General features: G+C 46.9%; 1 pseudogene across 1 annotated transcript in view; it reads right to left on the bottom strand.

Moving 5' to 3' along the window:
• Positions 1-17,494, bottom strand: part of GVI51_J04983 — a 29,588-nt pseudogene extending 12,094 nt beyond the window's left edge. The window contains exon 1 of the mRNA in view: positions 1-17,494. This exon is cut by the window's left edge and continues 12,094 nt beyond it. Within this exon, the coding sequence occupies positions 1-17,494 (17,494 nt within the window).
• Between the last annotated feature and the right edge of the window lie 1,959 nt (positions 17,495-19,453).

Genomic DNA, 19,453 nt, shown 5'->3' on the forward strand with positions numbered 1-19,453 from the left:
TCCTTGTCAGTGGTGACTGTGGTCTTGTCCTTACCATCATCGCTTGGAGATGGGTAGGTGGTCAAGATAGTCGTTGGCTTACCGTCAGAGTCAGTGGTGGTGATGTGCGAGATAATGTCTGTGTGAACAACACCATCCTTGTCAGTGGTGACTGTGGTCTTGTCCTTACCATCGTCGCTTGGAGATGGGTAGGTGGTCAAGATAGTCGTTGGCTTACCGTCAGAGTCAGTGGTGGTGATGTGCGAGATAACGTCTGTGTGAACAACACCATCCTTGTCAGTGGTGACTGTGGTCTTGTCCTTACCATCGTCGCTTGGAGATGGGTAGGTGGTCAAGATAGTCGTTGGCTTACCGTCAGAGTCAGTGGTGGTGATGTGCGAGATAATGTCTGTGTGAACAACACCATCCTTGTCAGTGGTGACTGTGGTCTTGTCCTTACCATCGTCGCTTGGAGATGGGTAGGTGGTCAAGATAGTCGTTGGCTTACCATCAGAGTCAGTGGTGGTGATGTGCGAGATAATGTCTGTGTGAACAACACCATCCTTGTCAGTGGTGACTGTGGTCTTGTCCTTACCATCATCGCTTGGAGATGGGTAGGTGGTCAAGATAGTCGTTGGCTTACCGTCAGAGTCAGTGGTGGTGATGTGCGAGATAATGTCTGTGTGAACAACACCATCCTTGTCAGTGGTGACTGTGGTCTTGTCCTTACCATCGTCGCTTGGAGATGGGTAGGTGGTCAAGATAGTCGTTGGCTTACCGTCAGAGTCAGTGGTGGTGATGTGCGAGATAATGTCTGTGTGAACAACACCATCCTTGTCAGTGGTGACTGTGGTCTTGTCCTTACCATCGTCGCTAGGTGACATGGATGAGGATGCCTCGTTTGGAATAGGTTCAGTGTTGCCGTTGTTATCTATCAAGTAGGATGTGGTAATTGTGATACTATGGCCATCACTATCGGTTGTTGTTATCGTACTCGTGGTTGGGCTGACCCATGCTGGTTGAGCGTCAATCGCCTCCTTGGACAACTCTGTAACCGTAGTTATTATGACATCACCATTTGATGCAGTGTATGTAGTCTTGTGTACAACTTCGACAACCGGAGTACCATCTTCTGTGTATGTGGTGGTCCAGGCATCTGGAGCAGAGCTACCATTTTCAGGGGATGGGTAGGTGGTCAAGATAGTCGTTGGCTTACCGTCAGAGTCAGTGGTGGTGATGTGCGAGATAATGTCTGTGTGAACAACACCATCCTTGTCAGTGGTGACTGTGGTCTTGTCCTTACCATCGTCGCTTGGAGATGGGTAGGTGGTCAAGATAGTCGTTGGCTTACCGTCAGAGTCAGTGGTGGTGATGTGCGAGATAATGTCTGTGTGAACAACACCATCCTTGTCAGTGGTGACTGTGGTCTTGTCCTTACCATCGTCGCTTGGAGATGGGTAGGTGGTCAAGATAGTCGTTGGCTTACCGTCAGAGTCAGTGGTGGTGATGTGCGAGATAATGTCTGTGTGAACAACACCATCCTTGTCAGTGGTGACTGTGGTCTTGTCCTTACCATCGTCGCTTGGAGATGGGTAGGTGGTCAAGATAGTCGTTGGCTTACCGTCAGAGTCAGTGGTGGTGATGTGCGAGATAATGTCTGTGTGAACAACACCATCCTTGTCAGTGGTGACTGTGGTCTTGTCCTTACCATCGTCGCTTGGAGATGGGTAGGTGGTCAAGATAGTCGTTGGCTTACCGTCAGAGTCAGTGGTGGTGATGTGCGAGATAATGTCTGTGTGAACAACACCATCCTTGTCAGTGGTGACTGTGGTCTTGTCCTTACCATCGTCGCTTGGAGATGGGTAGGTGGTCAAGATAGTCGTTGGCTTACCGTCAGAGTCAGTGGTGGTGATGTGCGAGATAATGTCTGTGTGAACAACACCATCCTTGTCAGTGGTGACTGTGGTCTTGTCCTTACCATCGTCGCTTGGAGATGGGTAGGTGGTCAAGATAGTCGTTGGCTTACCGTCAGAGTCAGTGGTGGTGATGTGCGAGATAATGTCTGTGTGAACAACACCATCCTTGTCAGTGGTGACTGTGGTCTTGTCCTTACCATCGTCGCTTGGAGATGGGTAGGTGGTCAAGATAGTCGTTGGCTTACCGTCAGAGTCAGTGGTGGTGATGTGCGAGATAATGTCTGTGTGAACAACACCATCCTTGTCAGTGGTGACTGTGGTCTTGTCCTTACCATCGTCGCTTGGAGATGGGTAGGTGGTCAAGATAGTCGTTGGCTTACCGTCAGAGTCAGTGGTGGTGATGTGCGAGATAATGTCTGTGTGAACAACACCATCCTTGTCAGTGGTGACTGTGGTCTTGTCCTTACCATCGTCGCTTGGAGATGGGTAGGTGGTCAAGATAGTCGTTGGCTTACCGTCAGAGTCAGTGGTGGTGATGTGCGAGATAATGTCTGTGTGAACAACACCATCCTTGTCAGTGGTGACTGTGGTCTTGTCCTTACCATCGTCGCTTGGAGATGGGTAGGTGGTCAAGATAGTCGTTGGCTTACCGTCAGAGTCAGTGGTGGTGATGTGCGAGATAATGTCTGTGTGAACAACACCATCCTTGTCAGTGGTGACTGTGGTCTTGTCCTTACCATCGTCGCTTGGAGATGGGTAGGTGGTCAAGATAGTCGTTGGCTTACCGTCAGAGTCAGTGGTGGTGATGTGCGAGATAATGTCTGTGTGAACAACACCATCCTTGTCAGTGGTGACTGTGGTCTTGTCCTTACCATCGTCGCTTGGAGATGGGTAGGTGGTCAAGATAGTCGTTGGCTTACCGTCAGAGTCAGTGGTGGTGATGTGCGAGATAATGTCTGTGTGAACAACACCATCCTTGTCAGTGGTGACTGTGGTCTTGTCCTTACCATCGTCGCTTGGAGATGGGTAGGTGGTCAAGATAGTCGTTGGCTTACCGTCAGAGTCAGTGGTGGTGATGTGCGAGATAATGTCTGTGTGAACAACACCATCCTTGTCAGTGGTGACTGTGGTCTTGTCCTTACCATCGTCGCTTGGAGATGGGTAGGTGGTCAAGATAGTCGTTGGCTTACCGTCAGAGTCAGTGGTGGTGATGTGCGAGATAATGTCTGTGTGAACAACACCATCCTTGTCAGTGGTGACTGTGGTCTTGTCCTTACCATCGTCGCTTGGAGATGGGTAGGTGGTCAAGATAGTCGTTGGCTTACCGTCAGAGTCAGTGGTGGTGATGTGCGAGATAATGTCTGTGTGAACAACACCATCCTTGTCAGTGGTGACTGTGGTCTTGTCCTTACCATCGTCGCTTGGAGATGGGTAGGTGGTCAAGATAGTCGTTGGCTTACCGTCAGAGTCAGTGGTGGTGATGTGCGAGATAATGTCTGTGTGAACAACACCATCCTTGTCAGTGGTGACTGTGGTCTTGTCCTTACCATCGTCGCTTGGAGATGGGTAGGTGGTCAAGATAGTCGTTGGCTTACCGTCAGAGTCAGTGGTGGTGATGTGCGAGATAATGTCTGTGTGAACAACACCATCCTTGTCAGTGGTGACTGTGGTCTTGTCCTTACCATCGTCGCTTGGAGATGGGTAGGTGGTCAAGATAGTCGTTGGCTTACCGTCAGAGTCAGTGGTGGTGATGTGCGAGATAATGTCTGTGTGAACAACACCATCCTTGTCAGTGGTGACTGTGGTCTTGTCCTTACCATCGTCGCTTGGAGATGGGTAGGTGGTCAAGATAGTCGTTGGCTTACCGTCAGAGTCAGTGGTGGTGATGTGCGAGATAATGTCTGTGTGAACAACACCATCCTTGTCAGTGGTGACTGTGGTCTTGTCCTTACCATCGTCGCTTGGAGATGGGTAGGTGGTCAAGATAGTCGTTGGCTTACCGTCAGAGTCAGTGGTGGTGATGTGCGAGATAATGTCTGTGTGAACAACACCATCCTTGTCAGTGGTGACTGTGGTCTTGTCCTTACCATCGTCGCTTGGAGATGGGTAGGTGGTCAAGATAGTCGTTGGCTTACCGTCAGAGTCAGTGGTGGTGATGTGCGAGATAATGTCTGTGTGAACAACACCATCCTTGTCAGTGGTGACTGTGGTCTTGTCCTTACCATCGTCGCTTGGAGATGGGTAGGTGGTCAAGATAGTCGTTGGCTTACCGTCAGAGTCAGTGGTGGTGATGTGCGAGATAATGTCTGTGTGAACAACACCATCCTTGTCAGTGGTGACTGTGGTCTTGTCCTTACCATCGTCGCTTGGAGATGGGTAGGTGGTCAAGATAGTCGTTGGCTTACCGTCAGAGTCAGTGGTGGTGATGTGCGAGATAATGTCTGTGTGAACAACACCATCCTTGTCAGTGGTGACTGTGGTCTTGTCCTTACCATCGTCGCTTGGAGATGGGTAGGTGGTCAAGATAGTCGTTGGCTTACCGTCAGAGTCAGTGGTGGTGATGTGCGAGATAATGTCTGTGTGAACAACACCATCCTTGTCAGTGGTGACTGTGGTCTTGTCCTTACCATCGTCGCTTGGAGATGGGTAGGTGGTCAAGATAGTCGTTGGCTTACCGTCAGAGTCAGTGGTGGTGATGTGCGAGATAATGTCTGTGTGAACAACACCATCCTTGTCAGTGGTGACTGTGGTCTTGTCCTTACCATCGTCGCTTGGAGATGGGTAGGTGGTCAAGATAGTCGTTGGCTTACCGTCAGAGTCAGTGGTGGTGATGTGCGAGATAATGTCTGTGTGAACAACACCATCCTTGTCAGTGGTGACTGTGGTCTTGTCCTTACCATCGTCGCTTGGAGATGGGTAGGTGGTCAAGATAGTCGTTGGCTTACCGTCAGAGTCAGTGGTGGTGATGTGCGAGATAATGTCTGTGTGAACAACACCATCCTTGTCAGTGGTGACTGTGGTCTTGTCCTTACCATCGTCGCTTGGAGATGGGTAGGTGGTCAAGATAGTCGTTGGCTTACCGTCAGAGTCAGTGGTGGTGATGTGCGAGATAATGTCTGTGTGAACAACACCATCCTTGTCAGTGGTGACTGTGGTCTTGTCCTTACCATCGTCGCTTGGAGATGGGTAGGTGGTCAAGATAGTCGTTGGCTTACCGTCAGAGTCAGTGGTGGTGATGTGCGAGATAATGTCTGTGTGAACAACACCATCCTTGTCAGTGGTGACTGTGGTCTTGTCCTTACCATCGTCGCTTGGAGATGGGTAGGTGGTCAAGATAGTCGTTGGCTTACCGTCAGAGTCAGTGGTGGTGATGTGCGAGATAATGTCTGTGTGAACAACACCATCCTTGTCAGTGGTGACTGTGGTCTTGTCCTTACCATCGTCGCTTGGAGATGGGTAGGTGGTCAAGATAGTCGTTGGCTTACCGTCAGAGTCAGTGGTGGTGATGTGCGAGATAATGTCTGTGTGAACAACACCATCCTTGTCAGTGGTGACTGTGGTCTTGTCCTTACCATCGTCGCTTGGAGATGGGTAGGTGGTCAAGATAGTCGTTGGCTTACCGTCAGAGTCAGTGGTGGTGATGTGCGAGATAATGTCTGTGTGAACAACACCATCCTTGTCAGTGGTGACTGTGGTCTTGTCCTTACCATCGTCGCTTGGAGATGGGTAGGTGGTCAAGATAGTCGTTGGCTTACCGTCAGAGTCAGTGGTGGTGATGTGCGAGATAATGTCTGTGTGAACAACACCATCCTTGTCAGTGGTGACTGTGGTCTTGTCCTTACCATCGTCGCTTGGAGATGGGTAGGTGGTCAAGATAGTCGTTGGCTTACCGTCAGAGTCAGTGGTGGTGATGTGCGAGATAATGTCTGTGTGAACAACACCATCCTTGTCAGTGGTGACTGTGGTCTTGTCCTTACCATCGTCGCTTGGAGATGGGTAGGTGGTCAAGATAGTCGTTGGCTTACCGTCAGAGTCAGTGGTGGTGATGTGCGAGATAATGTCTGTGTGAACAACACCATCCTTGTCAGTGGTGACTGTGGTCTTGTCCTTACCATCGTCGCTTGGAGATGGGTAGGTGGTCAAGATAGTCGTTGGCTTACCGTCAGAGTCAGTGGTGGTGATGTGCGAGATAATGTCTGTGTGAACAACACCATCCTTGTCAGTGGTGACTGTGGTCTTGTCCTTACCATCGTCGCTTGGAGATGGGTAGGTGGTCAAGATAGTCGTTGGCTTACCGTCAGAGTCAGTGGTGGTGATGTGCGAGATAATGTCTGTGTGAACAACACCATCCTTGTCAGTGGTGACTGTGGTCTTGTCCTTACCATCGTCGCTTGGAGATGGGTAGGTGGTCAAGATAGTCGTTGGCTTACCGTCAGAGTCAGTGGTGGTGATGTGCGAGATAATGTCTGTGTGAACAACACCATCCTTGTCAGTGGTGACTGTGGTCTTGTCCTTACCATCGTCGCTTGGAGATGGGTAGGTGGTCAAGATAGTCGTTGGCTTACCGTCAGAGTCAGTGGTGGTGATGTGCGAGATAATGTCTGTGTGAACAACACCATCCTTGTCAGTGGTGACTGTGGTCTTGTCCTTACCATCGTCGCTTGGAGATGGGTAGGTGGTCAAGATAGTCGTTGGCTTACCGTCAGAGTCAGTGGTGGTGATGTGCGAGATAATGTCTGTGTGAACAACACCATCCTTGTCAGTGGTGACTGTGGTCTTGTCCTTACCATCGTCGCTTGGAGATGGGTAGGTGGTCAAGATAGTCGTTGGCTTACCGTCAGAGTCAGTGGTGGTGATGTGCGAGATAATGTCTGTGTGAACAACACCATCCTTGTCAGTGGTGACTGTGGTCTTGTCCTTACCATCGTCGCTTGGAGATGGGTAGGTGGTCAAGATAGTCGTTGGCTTACCGTCAGAGTCAGTGGTGGTGATGTGCGAGATAATGTCTGTGTGAACAACACCATCCTTGTCAGTGGTGACTGTGGTCTTGTCCTTACCATCGTCGCTTGGAGATGGGTAGGTGGTCAAGATAGTCGTTGGCTTACCGTCAGAGTCAGTGGTGGTGATGTGCGAGATAATGTCTGTGTGAACAACACCATCCTTGTCAGTGGTGACTGTGGTCTTGTCCTTACCATCGTCGCTTGGAGATGGGTAGGTGGTCAAGATAGTCGTTGGCTTACCGTCAGAGTCAGTGGTGGTGATGTGCGAGATAATGTCTGTGTGAACAACACCATCCTTGTCAGTGGTGACTGTGGTCTTGTCCTTACCATCGTCGCTTGGAGATGGGTAGGTGGTCAAGATAGTCGTTGGCTTACCGTCAGAGTCAGTGGTGGTGATGTGCGAGATAATGTCTGTGTGAACAACACCATCCTTGTCAGTGGTGACTGTGGTCTTGTCCTTACCATCGTCGCTTGGAGATGGGTAGGTGGTCAAGATAGTCGTTGGCTTACCGTCAGAGTCAGTGGTGGTGATGTGCGAGATAATGTCTGTGTGAACAACACCATCCTTGTCAGTGGTGACTGTGGTCTTGTCCTTACCATCGTCGCTTGGAGATGGGTAGGTGGTCAAGATAGTCGTTGGCTTACCGTCAGAGTCAGTGGTGGTGATGTGCGAGATAATGTCTGTGTGAACAACACCATCCTTGTCAGTGGTGACTGTGGTCTTGTCCTTACCATCGTCGCTTGGAGATGGGTAGGTGGTCAAGATAGTCGTTGGCTTACCGTCAGAGTCAGTGGTGGTGATGTGCGAGATAATGTCTGTGTGAACAACACCATCCTTGTCAGTGGTGACTGTGGTCTTGTCCTTACCATCGTCGCTTGGAGATGGGTAGGTGGTCAAGATAGTCGTTGGCTTACCGTCAGAGTCAGTGGTGGTGATGTGCGAGATAATGTCTGTGTGAACAACACCATCCTTGTCAGTGGTGACTGTGGTCTTGTCCTTACCATCGTCGCTTGGAGATGGGTAGGTGGTCAAGATAGTCGTTGGCTTACCGTCAGAGTCAGTGGTGGTGATGTGCGAGATAATGTCTGTGTGAACAACACCATCCTTGTCAGTGGTGACTGTGGTCTTGTCCTTACCATCGTCGCTTGGAGATGGGTAGGTGGTCAAGATAGTCGTTGGCTTACCGTCAGAGTCAGTGGTGGTGATGTGCGAGATAATGTCTGTGTGAACAACACCATCCTTGTCAGTGGTGACTGTGGTCTTGTCCTTACCATCGTCGCTTGGAGATGGGTAGGTGGTCAAGATAGTCGTTGGCTTACCGTCAGAGTCAGTGGTGGTGATGTGCGAGATAATGTCTGTGTGAACAACACCATCCTTGTCAGTGGTGACTGTGGTCTTGTCCTTACCATCGTCGCTTGGAGATGGGTAGGTGGTCAAGATAGTCGTTGGCTTACCGTCAGAGTCAGTGGTGGTGATGTGCGAGATAATGTCTGTGTGAACAACACCATCCTTGTCAGTGGTGACTGTGGTCTTGTCCTTACCATCGTCGCTTGGAGATGGGTAGGTGGTCAAGATAGTCGTTGGCTTACCGTCAGAGTCAGTGGTGGTGATGTGCGAGATAATGTCTGTGTGAACAACACCATCCTTGTCAGTGGTGACTGTGGTCTTGTCCTTACCATCGTCGCTTGGAGATGGGTAGGTGGTCAAGATAGTCGTTGGCTTACCGTCAGAGTCAGTGGTGGTGATGTGCGAGATAATGTCTGTGTGAACAACACCATCCTTGTCAGTGGTGACTGTGGTCTTGTCCTTACCATCGTCGCTTGGAGATGGGTAGGTGGTCAAGATAGTCGTTGGCTTACCGTCAGAGTCAGTGGTGGTGATGTGCGAGATAATGTCTGTGTGAACAACACCATCCTTGTCAGTGGTGACTGTGGTCTTGTCCTTACCATCGTCGCTTGGAGATGGGTAGGTGGTCAAGATAGTCGTTGGCTTACCGTCAGAGTCAGTGGTGGTGATGTGCGAGATAATGTCTGTGTGAACAACACCATCCTTGTCAGTGGTGACTGTGGTCTTGTCCTTACCATCGTCGCTTGGAGATGGGTAGGTGGTCAAGATAGTCGTTGGCTTACCGTCAGAGTCAGTGGTGGTGATGTGCGAGATAATGTCTGTGTGAACAACACCATCCTTGTCAGTGGTGACTGTGGTCTTGTCCTTACCATCGTCGCTTGGAGATGGGTAGGTGGTCAAGATAGTCGTTGGCTTACCGTCAGAGTCAGTGGTGGTGATGTGCGAGATAATGTCTGTGTGAACAACACCATCCTTGTCAGTGGTGACTGTGGTCTTGTCCTTACCATCGTCGCTTGGAGATGGGTAGGTGGTCAAGATAGTCGTTGGCTTACCGTCAGAGTCAGTGGTGGTGATGTGCGAGATAATGTCTGTGTGAACAACACCATCCTTGTCAGTGGTGACTGTGGTCTTGTCCTTACCATCGTCGCTTGGAGATGGGTAGGTGGTCAAGATAGTCGTTGGCTTACCGTCAGAGTCAGTGGTGGTGATGTGCGAGATAATGTCTGTGTGAACAACACCATCCTTGTCAGTGGTGACTGTGGTCTTGTCCTTACCATCGTCGCTTGGAGATGGGTAGGTGGTCAAGATAGTCGTTGGCTTACCGTCAGAGTCAGTGGTGGTGATGTGCGAGATAATGTCTGTGTGAACAACACCATCCTTGTCAGTGGTGACTGTGGTCTTGTCCTTACCATCGTCGCTTGGAGATGGGTAGGTGGTCAAGATAGTCGTTGGCTTACCGTCAGAGTCAGTGGTGGTGATGTGCGAGATAATGTCTGTGTGAACAGGTGAACAACACCATCCTTGTCAGTGGTGACTGTGGTCTTGTCCTTACCATCGTCGCTTGGAGATGGGTAGGTGGTCAAGATAGTCGTTGGCTTACCGTCAGAGTCAGTGGTGGTGATGTGCGAGATAATGTCTGTGTGAACAACACCATCCTTGTCAGTGGTGACTGTGGTCTTGTCCTTACCATCGTCGCTTGGAGATGGGTAGGTGGTCAAGATAGTCGTTGGCTTACCGTCAGAGTCAGTGGTGGTGATGTGCGAGATAATGTCTGTGTGAACAACACCATCCTTGTCAGTGGTGACTGTGGTCTTGTCCTTACCATCGTCGCTTGGAGATGGGTAGGTGGTCAAGATAGTCGTTGGCTTACCGTCAGAGTCAGTGGTGGTGATGTGCGAGATAATGTCTGTGTGAACAACACCTTCCTTGTCAGTGGTGACTGTGGTCTTGTCCTTACCATCGTCGCTTGGAGATGGGTAGGTGGTCAAGATAGTCGTTGGCTTACCGTCAGAGTCAGTGGTGGTGATGTGCGAGATAATGTCTGTGTGAACAACACCTTCCTTGTCAGTGGTGACTGTGGTCTTGTCCTTACCATCGTCGCTTGGAGATGGGTAGGTGGTCAAGATAGTCGTTGGCTTACCGTCAGAGTCAGTGGTGGTGATGTGCGAGATAATGTCTGTGTGAACAACACCATCCTTGTCAGTGGTGACTGTGGTCTTGTCCTTACCATCGTCGCTTGGAGATGGGTAGGTGGTCAAGATAGTCGTTGGCTTACCGTCAGAGTCAGTGGTGGTGATGTGCGAGATAATGTCTGTGTGAACAACACCATCCTTGTCAGTGGTGACTGTGGTCTTGTCCTTACCATCGTCGCTTGGAGATGGGTAGGTGGTCAAGATAGTCGTTGGCTTACCGTCAGAGTCAGTGGTGGTGATGTGCGAGATAATGTCTGTGTGAACAACACCATCCTTGTCAGTGGTGACTGTGGTCTTGTCCTTACCATCGTCGCTTGGAGATGGGTAGGTGGTCAAGATAGTCGTTGGCTTACCGTCAGAGTCAGTGGTGGTGATGTGCGAGATAATGTCTGTGTGAACAACACCATCCTTGTCAGTGGTGACTGTGGTCTTGTCCTTACCATCGTCGCTTGGAGATGGGTAGGTGGTCAAGATAGTCGTTGGCTTACCGTCAGAGTCAGTGGTGGTGATGTGCGAGATAATGTCTGTGTGAACAACACCATCCTTGTCAGTGGTGACTGTGGTCTTGTCCTTACCATCGTCGCTTGGAGATGGGTAGGTGGTCAAGATAGTCGTTGGCTTACCGTCAGAGTCAGTGGTGGTGATGTGCGAGATAATGTCTGTGTGAACAACACCATCCTTGTCAGTGGTGACTGTGGTCTTGTCCTTACCATCGTCGCTTGGAGATGGGTAGGTGGTCAAGATAGTCGTTGGCTTACCGTCAGAGTCAGTGGTGGTGATGTGCGAGATAATGTCTGTGTGAACAACACCATCCTTGTCAGTGGTGACTGTGGTCTTGTCCTTACCATCGTCGCTTGCAGATGGGTAGGTGGTCAAGATAGTCGTTGGCTTACCGTCAGAGTCAGTGGTGGTGATGTGCGAGATAATGTCTGTGTGAACAACACCATCCTTGTCAGTGGTGACTGTGGTCTTGTCCTTACCATCGTCGCTTGGAGATGGGTAGGTGGTCAAGATAGTCGTTGGCTTACCGTCAGAGTCAGTGGTGGTGATGTGCGAGATAATGTCTGTGTGAACAACACCATCCTTGTCAGTGGTGACTGTGGTCTTGTCCTTACCATCGTCGCTTGGAGATGGGTAGGTGGTCAAGATAGTCGTTGGCTTACCGTCAGAGTCAGTGGTGGTGATGTGCGAGATAATGTCTGTGTGAACAACACCATCCTTGTCAGTGGTGACTGTGGTCTTGTCCTTACCATCGTCGCTTGGAGATGGGTAGGTGGTCAAGATAGTCGTTGGCTTACCGTCAGAGTCAGTGGTGGTGATGTGCGAGATAATGTCTGTGTGAACAACACCATCCTTGTCAGTGGTGACTGTGGTCTTGTCCTTACCATCGTCGCTTGGAGATGGGTAGGTGGTCAAGATAGTCGTTGGCTTACCGTCAGAGTCAGTGGTGGTGATGTGCGAGATAATGTCTGTGTGAACAACACCATCCTTGTCAGTGGTGACTGTGGTCTTGTCCTTACCATCGTCGCTTGGAGATGGGTAGGTGGTCAAGATAGTCGTTGGCTTACCGTCAGAGTCAGTGGTGGTGATGTGCGAGATAATGTCTGTGTGAACAACACCATCCTTGTCAGTGGTGACTGTGGTCTTGTCCTTACCATCGTCGCTTGGAGATGGGTAGGTGGTCAAGATAGTCGTTGGCTTACCGTCAGAGTCAGTGGTGGTGATGTGCGAGATAATGTCTGTGTGAACAACACCATCCTTGTCAGTGGTGACTGTGGTCTTGTCCTTACCATCGTCGCTTGGAGATGGGTAGGTGGTCAAGATAGTCGTTGGCTTACCGTCAGAGTCAGTGGTGGTGATGTGCGAGATAATGTCTGTGTGAACAACACCATCCTTGTCAGTGGTGACTGTGGTCTTGTCCTTACCATCGTCGCTTGGAGATGGGTAGGTGGTCAAGATAGTCGTTGGCTTACCGTCAGAGTCAGTGGTGGTGATGTGCGAGATAATGTCTGTGTGAACAACACCATCCTTGTCAGTGGTGACTGTGGTCTTGTCCTTACCATCGTCGCTTGGAGATGGGTAGGTGGTCAAGATAGTCGTTGGCTTACCGTCAGAGTCAGTGGTGGTGATGTGCGAGATAATGTCTGTGTGAACAACACCATCCTTGTCAGTGGTGACTGTGGTCTTGTCCTTACCATCGTCGCTTGGAGATGGGTAGGTGGTCAAGATAGTCGTTGGCTTACCGTCAGAGTCAGTGGTGGTGATGTGCGAGATAATGTCTGTGTGAACAACACCATCCTTGTCAGTGGTGACTGTGGTCTTGTCCTTACCATCGTCGCTTGGAGATGGGTAGGTGGTCAAGATAGTCGTTGGCTTACCGTCAGAGTCAGTGGTGGTGATGTGCGAGATAATGTCTGTGTGAACAACACCATCCTTGTCAGTGGTGACTGTGGTCTTGTCCTTACCATCGTCGCTTGGAGATGGGTAGGTGGTCAAGATAGTCGTTGGCTTACCGTCAGAGTCAGTGGTGGTGATGTGCGAGATAATGTCTGTGTGAACAACACCATCCTTGTCAGTGGTGACTGTGGTCTTGTCCTTACCATCGTCGCTTGGAGATGGGTAGGTGGTCAAGATAGTCGTTGGCTTACCGTCAGAGTCAGTGGTGGTGATGTGCGAGATAATGTCTGTGTGAACAACACCATCCTTGTCAGTGGTGACTGTGGTCTTGTCCTTACCATCGTCGCTTGGAGATGGGTAGGTGGTCAAGATAGTCGTTGGCTTACCGTCAGAGTCAGTGGTGGTGATGTGCGAGATAATGTCTGTGTGAACAACACCATCCTTGTCAGTGGTGACTGTGGTCTTGTCCTTACCATCGTCGCTTGGAGATGGGTAGGTGGTCAAGATAGTCGTTGGCTTACCGTCAGAGTCAGTGGTGGTGATGTGCGAGATAATGTCTGTGTGAACAACACCATCCTTGTCAGTGGTGACTGTGGTCTTGTCCTTACCATCGTCGCTTGGAGATGGGTAGGTGGTCAAGATAGTCGTTGGCTTACCGTCAGAGTCAGTGGTGGTGATGTGCGAGATAATGTCTGTGTGAACAACACCATCCTTGTCAGTGGTGACTGTGGTCTTGTCCTTACCATCGTCGCTTGGAGATGGGTAGGTGGTCAAGATAGTCGTTGGCTTACCGTCAGAGTCAGTGGTGGTGATGTGCGAGATAATGTCTGTGTGAACAACACCATCCTTGTCAGTGGTGACTGTGGTCTTGTCCTTACCATCGTCGCTTGGAGATGGGTAGGTGGTCAAGATAGTCGTTGGCTTACCGTCAGAGTCAGTGGTGGTGATGTGCGAGATAATGTCTGTGTGAACAACACCATCCTTGTCAGTGGTGACTGTGGTCTTGTCCTTACCATCGTCGCTTGGAGATGGGTAGGTGGTCAAGATAGTCGTTGGCTTACCGTCAGAGTCAGTGGTGGTGATGTGCGAGATAATGTCTGTGTGAACAACACCATCCTTGTCAGTGGTGACTGTGGTCTTGTCCTTACCATCGTCGCTTGGAGATGGGTAGGTGGTCAAGATAGTCGTTGGCTTACCGTCAGAGTCAGTGGTGGTGATGTGCGAGATAATGTCTGTGTGAACAACACCATCCTTGTCAGTGGTGACTGTGGTCTTGTCCTTACCATCGTCGCTTGGAGATGGGTAGGTGGTCAAGATAGTCGTTGGCTTACCGTCAGAGTCAGTGGTGGTGATGTGCGAGATAATGTCTGTGTGAACAACACCATCCTTGTCAGTGGTGACTGTGGTCTTGTCCTTACCATCATCAATGATACTGGAGCTAATGACTCTACTGTCAGTGATAATGTTACCTTCAGAGTCAACAGTAATAAAGTACGAGTACACATCCTCCTCCTCGTAGTGATCACTCTTGATAGTGACGGTAGAAATGGGTGGAGGAGAGTAGACTGCAACAGAACTGGTAGTGATGAACTTGCCGTTCTCATCAACAGTCGTCCAGTAACTCACAACATCATACTCTGTTATACCATTACCAAGATCCTTGGTGATCGTACTGCCAGAAGGTGCTGGGTCATGAGACACACTGGAGCTGATCAGTTTACTGTCAGTGATAATGTTACCTTCAGAGTCAACAGTAATAAAGTACGAGTACACATCCTCCTCCTCGTAGTGATCACTCTTGATAGTGACGGTAGAAATGGGTGGAGGAGAGTAGACTGCAACAGAACTGGTAGTGATGAACTTGCCGTTCTCATCAACAGTCGTCCAGTAACTCACAACATCATACTCTGTTATACCATTACCAAGATCCTTGGTGATCGTACTGCCAGAAGGTGCTGGGTCATGAGACACACTGGAGCTGATCAGTTTACTGTCAGTGATAATGTTACCTTCAGAGTCAACAGTAATAAAGTACGAGTACACATCCTCCTCCTCGTAGTGATCACTCTTGATAGTGACGGTAGAAATGGGTGGAGGAGAGTAGACTGCAACAGAACTGGTAGTGATGAACTTGCCGTTCTCATCAACAGTCGTCCAGTAACTCACAACATCATACTCTGTTATACCATTACCAAGATCCTTGGTGATCGTACTGCCAGAAGGTGCTGGGTCATGAGACACACTGGAGCTGATCAGTTTACTGTCAGTGATAATGTTACCTTCAGAGTCAACAGTAATAAAGTACGAGTACACATCCTCCTCCTCGTAGTGATCACTCTTGATAGTGACGGTAGAAATGGGTGGAGGAGAGTAGACTGCAACAGAACTGGTAGTGATGAACTTGCCGTTCTCATCAACAGTCGTCCAGTAACTCACAACATCATACTCTGTTATACCATTACCAAGATCCTTGGTGATCGTACTGCCAGAAGGTGCTGGGTCATGAGACACACTGGAGCTGATCAGTTTACTGTCAGTGATAATGTTACCTTCAGAGTCAACAGTAATAAAGTACGAGTACACATCCTCCTCCTCGTAGTGATCACTCTTGATAGTGACGGTAGAAATGGGTGGAGGAGAGTAGACTGCAACAGAACTGGTAGTGATGAACTTGCCGTTCTCATCAACAGTCGTCCAGTAACTCACAACATCATACTCTGTTATACCATTACCAAGATCCTTGGTGATCGTACTGCCAGAAGGTGCTGGGTCGTGAGACACACTGGAGCTGATCTCTGTACTGTCAGTTATTATTTGACCTTGCCCATTAACTGTAATAAAATAAGAGTACACATCTTCTTCAACATAGTGATCCCCAAGTACTGTAATTGTCTTTAATGGTGGTGGTGAATAGACGCTACTTCCACTCGTAAAAATAATTTGTCCATCTTTTGCACTCGTATAATAGGAAATAATAGCCCAAATAGTGACTCCATTGGAATCAACAGTTTTGCTTGTCAGTGGAGGTGGAGTAATATAGGCTCTAGATGAAGAGATAGTAGTACTCGCGGTAAAGACCTTCCTGTTGGAGTCTTGGGTTAGGTAGTAAGAAATAACATCCACCTCAGAGTATTGCGAATTGCTAATAGTAACTGTGGTAACTGGTGGGACCTTATACTGGGTTAATGTGATTGTTGAGATTGTTTTAGTTGATGAAGCCGTGTAAGTGCCACCTTGAGCATTCACGGTGCTGTAGTAGGTGACTACACCAATATATTCATAGTTGCCAGAAAAGGATGTAAAAGTTGTTGGTTTTGGGAAAGGTGGGATAATGGTAGAAATAAATGTAGAAGTGGAATGGGAGTTACCTTTGAGTATATCAGTAAAAGAGTAATATACTTCGTGTGTGACACCTTTCTCTGTTATTGTAGTAGTGTAAGGGGCGTGCAAAACAGGGTAGGTTGTTGAACTAATTAGTGGGCCACCCTTTGCGTTTACAGTTGAGAAGTAAGATACCACATATGATTCAGTAGTGGAGTCATGAATGGTGAACGTTGTATAAGGTGAAGAGATTGGTGTACTCCATGGTATTGAGGTCCTTATAGTTGTAGGAAATCCTCCTTTATCACTGGTCGCAATGTATGAAACAGTAAATTCCTCAGTGACATCAAGAGTGTATATTGTAGTGTTGTATGGTGATGGAAGAGGTTGAAATGTCCTCGTTGTAGGGGGCTGAGCACCATAATATATTGCTGAAATGATATAGTTAGTACCAAGGTATTCTTGTTGTGTACTATCCAGTTTGATAAAACTGTTAATATCATAGCCTGGGCCAATGTAAACCTTAACTGTAACTTGGTTAGAGACTAGGTTTAATACATTTCCATCATAAGTATAAGTAAAGTTTGGATCAGTGAAACCCAAAAAATTGTTGGGATCAAAAGATGCCAAGTTGATAGTAACTAAACGAGGTGTTGTGTTGCCTCTAGTATCAAAAAGCATAAGAGAGCCGAAACCTATAGTAATGTTTTGTAGAATATTACTTTCCGTCTGATCAAAACCTAAAATAAGAAAGCCACTAAACAAATTAATATTACCGTTGCCTACAATAGGTTGATGAATTCTCAACGCAGTACCATACACGTTTAGAACACCATTATTCGTAATGTCACCAGTAGTGATATCAACACCACCCGCTTGGTATAAGGTCAAAGTACCAGTATTAAGGATAGAATCCTTTGGCGATAAAACTATAGAAAGGTCGTGGTTGACAATAGCAGCGGCGTCGTTATTTTGCAATAACAATGTACCTGTATTCAGGATACTGTCACCAGTAATTTTAATTCTGGCGTTAGTAGTTCCATCATTAAGCACAGAAACTTGTCCATTGTTGATCGTATCACCTGTTATACTTATGTTCAACAGACTACCACTTTGAGGATTATGAATCGTTAGCTTACCATTTTTCATGATATAGACCTTGTCGTTAAAAGTGTAAGGACCTGATCCTTCAAACGTAACATCACCCCCGGTACCAACCGCCACAGGTGTAGGGAACGTTACTGCTTGTGGTATCGGAATTGTCGTAGTTACTACAAGCTGTGCAGTAACCCTGGACAATAGCAATGTCCACAATAAGGTTATGGTCCAGTTGAGCAACATTTTTTTTCTCCTTAGTTGGACCACAAAAATTATTGTTAATCAATAAATAATCACTTCTTTATAGTGTTACAAAAACTAAGTGGTTTATCAAATGATAAATTGTAGATTACTTTTGTATTTTCTTTTAGCTATCAGGAAAACTTCTAAGTGAAAACTTGAATAAAATGAAAACTTTAATGATTGTAATGTCCAAAGACCACTTCTGAAATTGAAAAACTTCTTAGTTCACACTTTTATATCAAATCCTTATGATATGTGGAATTGGCCAGTCTTTCGAACCTTATATTCAGTCACTAAAATTTATTCACCTTATAAAAATAGGATATTTCTATTAGTTTGTTTTTCAGTTTTTATTGAACCAAATACCAAAGTAAAGGGTAAGAAATATGTAAAGATAGTTCTTTTCAACCTTTATATCGTATTTATGTTTGGTGTATTCTAAAGCTGATACTTTTACCAGAAAATAAAAAACGTTGGATTTTTATAAATACTTGTCAATTCAAAAGTAGAGTTTTTGAAGAAAGAAATAAAGGATTGATTAGAGGTTTTTATTTTAAAAGAGAGAGCAAAAACTCATTCCAATGAACTTTGTTCTAAAGAGTGGGTAAGAGAATTTCTATCTCTATTTGAATGGTTATATATTAGAATCAGACGTGTTGTAGGGGAATTTCATATGCTTCTTCCACAGTGAAAATTAGATGGAAAAAAAAAATCGATGGTAAAGCAATGCAGCCAGGGATCAAAAAAACCAAAAATGAAGAGTAGAAATAATACAAGATGAGCATCTTCTGAACTTTCTTGTCCTCCTTAATTCTTACCTCATTTATTCAGTGCGATAGTGGAGGTTAAGCTTCGTCCAGATAAAACAACAAAATTGAACCACTATTTACCCAATCTCTTCCTTATTTGTCAGTAGTAGAAATTTTTTTTTAGAATCTTCTAAGCTTTACAGTAATGTTCATCTACATTAAGAATATAGTAGAATCCTGATTGAATAAAATAATCGTTTTATCATGGTAACAGAAATTTTTTCGTGAATCGCTGAGTATAATTTTTTTTTCTTTTCTATTATTCATATCAATTTTTCTAAAAGAAAAAAAAAGAAATACCTTATAATATCTAATACAGAAAGAAATAATTGAACATGAAAATTGGTGTTTAATTAATCCCACTTGACTGTAAAAAAATAATTATCACAAGGGTGTATTGATTTTCTTCTATCTTGAAAGTTTTGAGACTATGAGTGAATTTTGTTTTGTTTTGTAATTCATTTTGTAAAATCCCTAAAATCCTATCGGGCACAACATTACCGATCGGATTATAGAACGCTGAAGAACCTGGCAAAATAGTGGTATTCCTCTCCTTGGGAGGAAGAAAAAGAAAGAAATGAGAGGAGCTACTATGTCTGAGTAGAACGGCTATACAAGTAACTCGAAGAAAACTCAGGCAGTATGTTTGCAGAATATGAATTCTGTGAAAAAAATAAAAGGCTAGTGAAAAATGCAAGTCATAGATCTATGAAGGTGTAGAATCTGATGCAGAAAGAAGTTCTATACTAACTGGTCCTACAATTTAGGGGGACCACAAATGAATGTATATGGAATATCCTTCGTATCTGGGTTGAAGGGACCCATAGACACTAACGCCTGACGCATACGAGATCTCGTTCGAGCTTCGGGATGGGTTGTACAGGGGTGTATTAGATCCGGAACATACTTCGGGATCCGTTTTCAGAAAATGATTATTTCATCATTTCCTATCAGCAGTGTGCGAGTTTCTCACTGACATAATGTATTTTTCTTCCTAGTCTTCTCTGGCCACAACCAGAAAACGCTAAATAAAAATGAAAAAGCAATTTCAAACCAAAATAGTTTTTCCGTGGTTTTCATGTTGTTCACAGAAACGTTCGTTACAGAGAGTGGACTTGTAAGCTTACCACATCTGGGGTCAAAGTTTCGA

This window comes from Nakaseomyces glabratus, chromosome J (assembly GCF_010111755.1).
Source record: "Nakaseomyces glabratus chromosome J, complete sequence".
Lineage (NCBI taxonomy): Eukaryota > Fungi > Ascomycota > Saccharomycetes > Saccharomycetales > Saccharomycetaceae > Nakaseomyces > Nakaseomyces glabratus.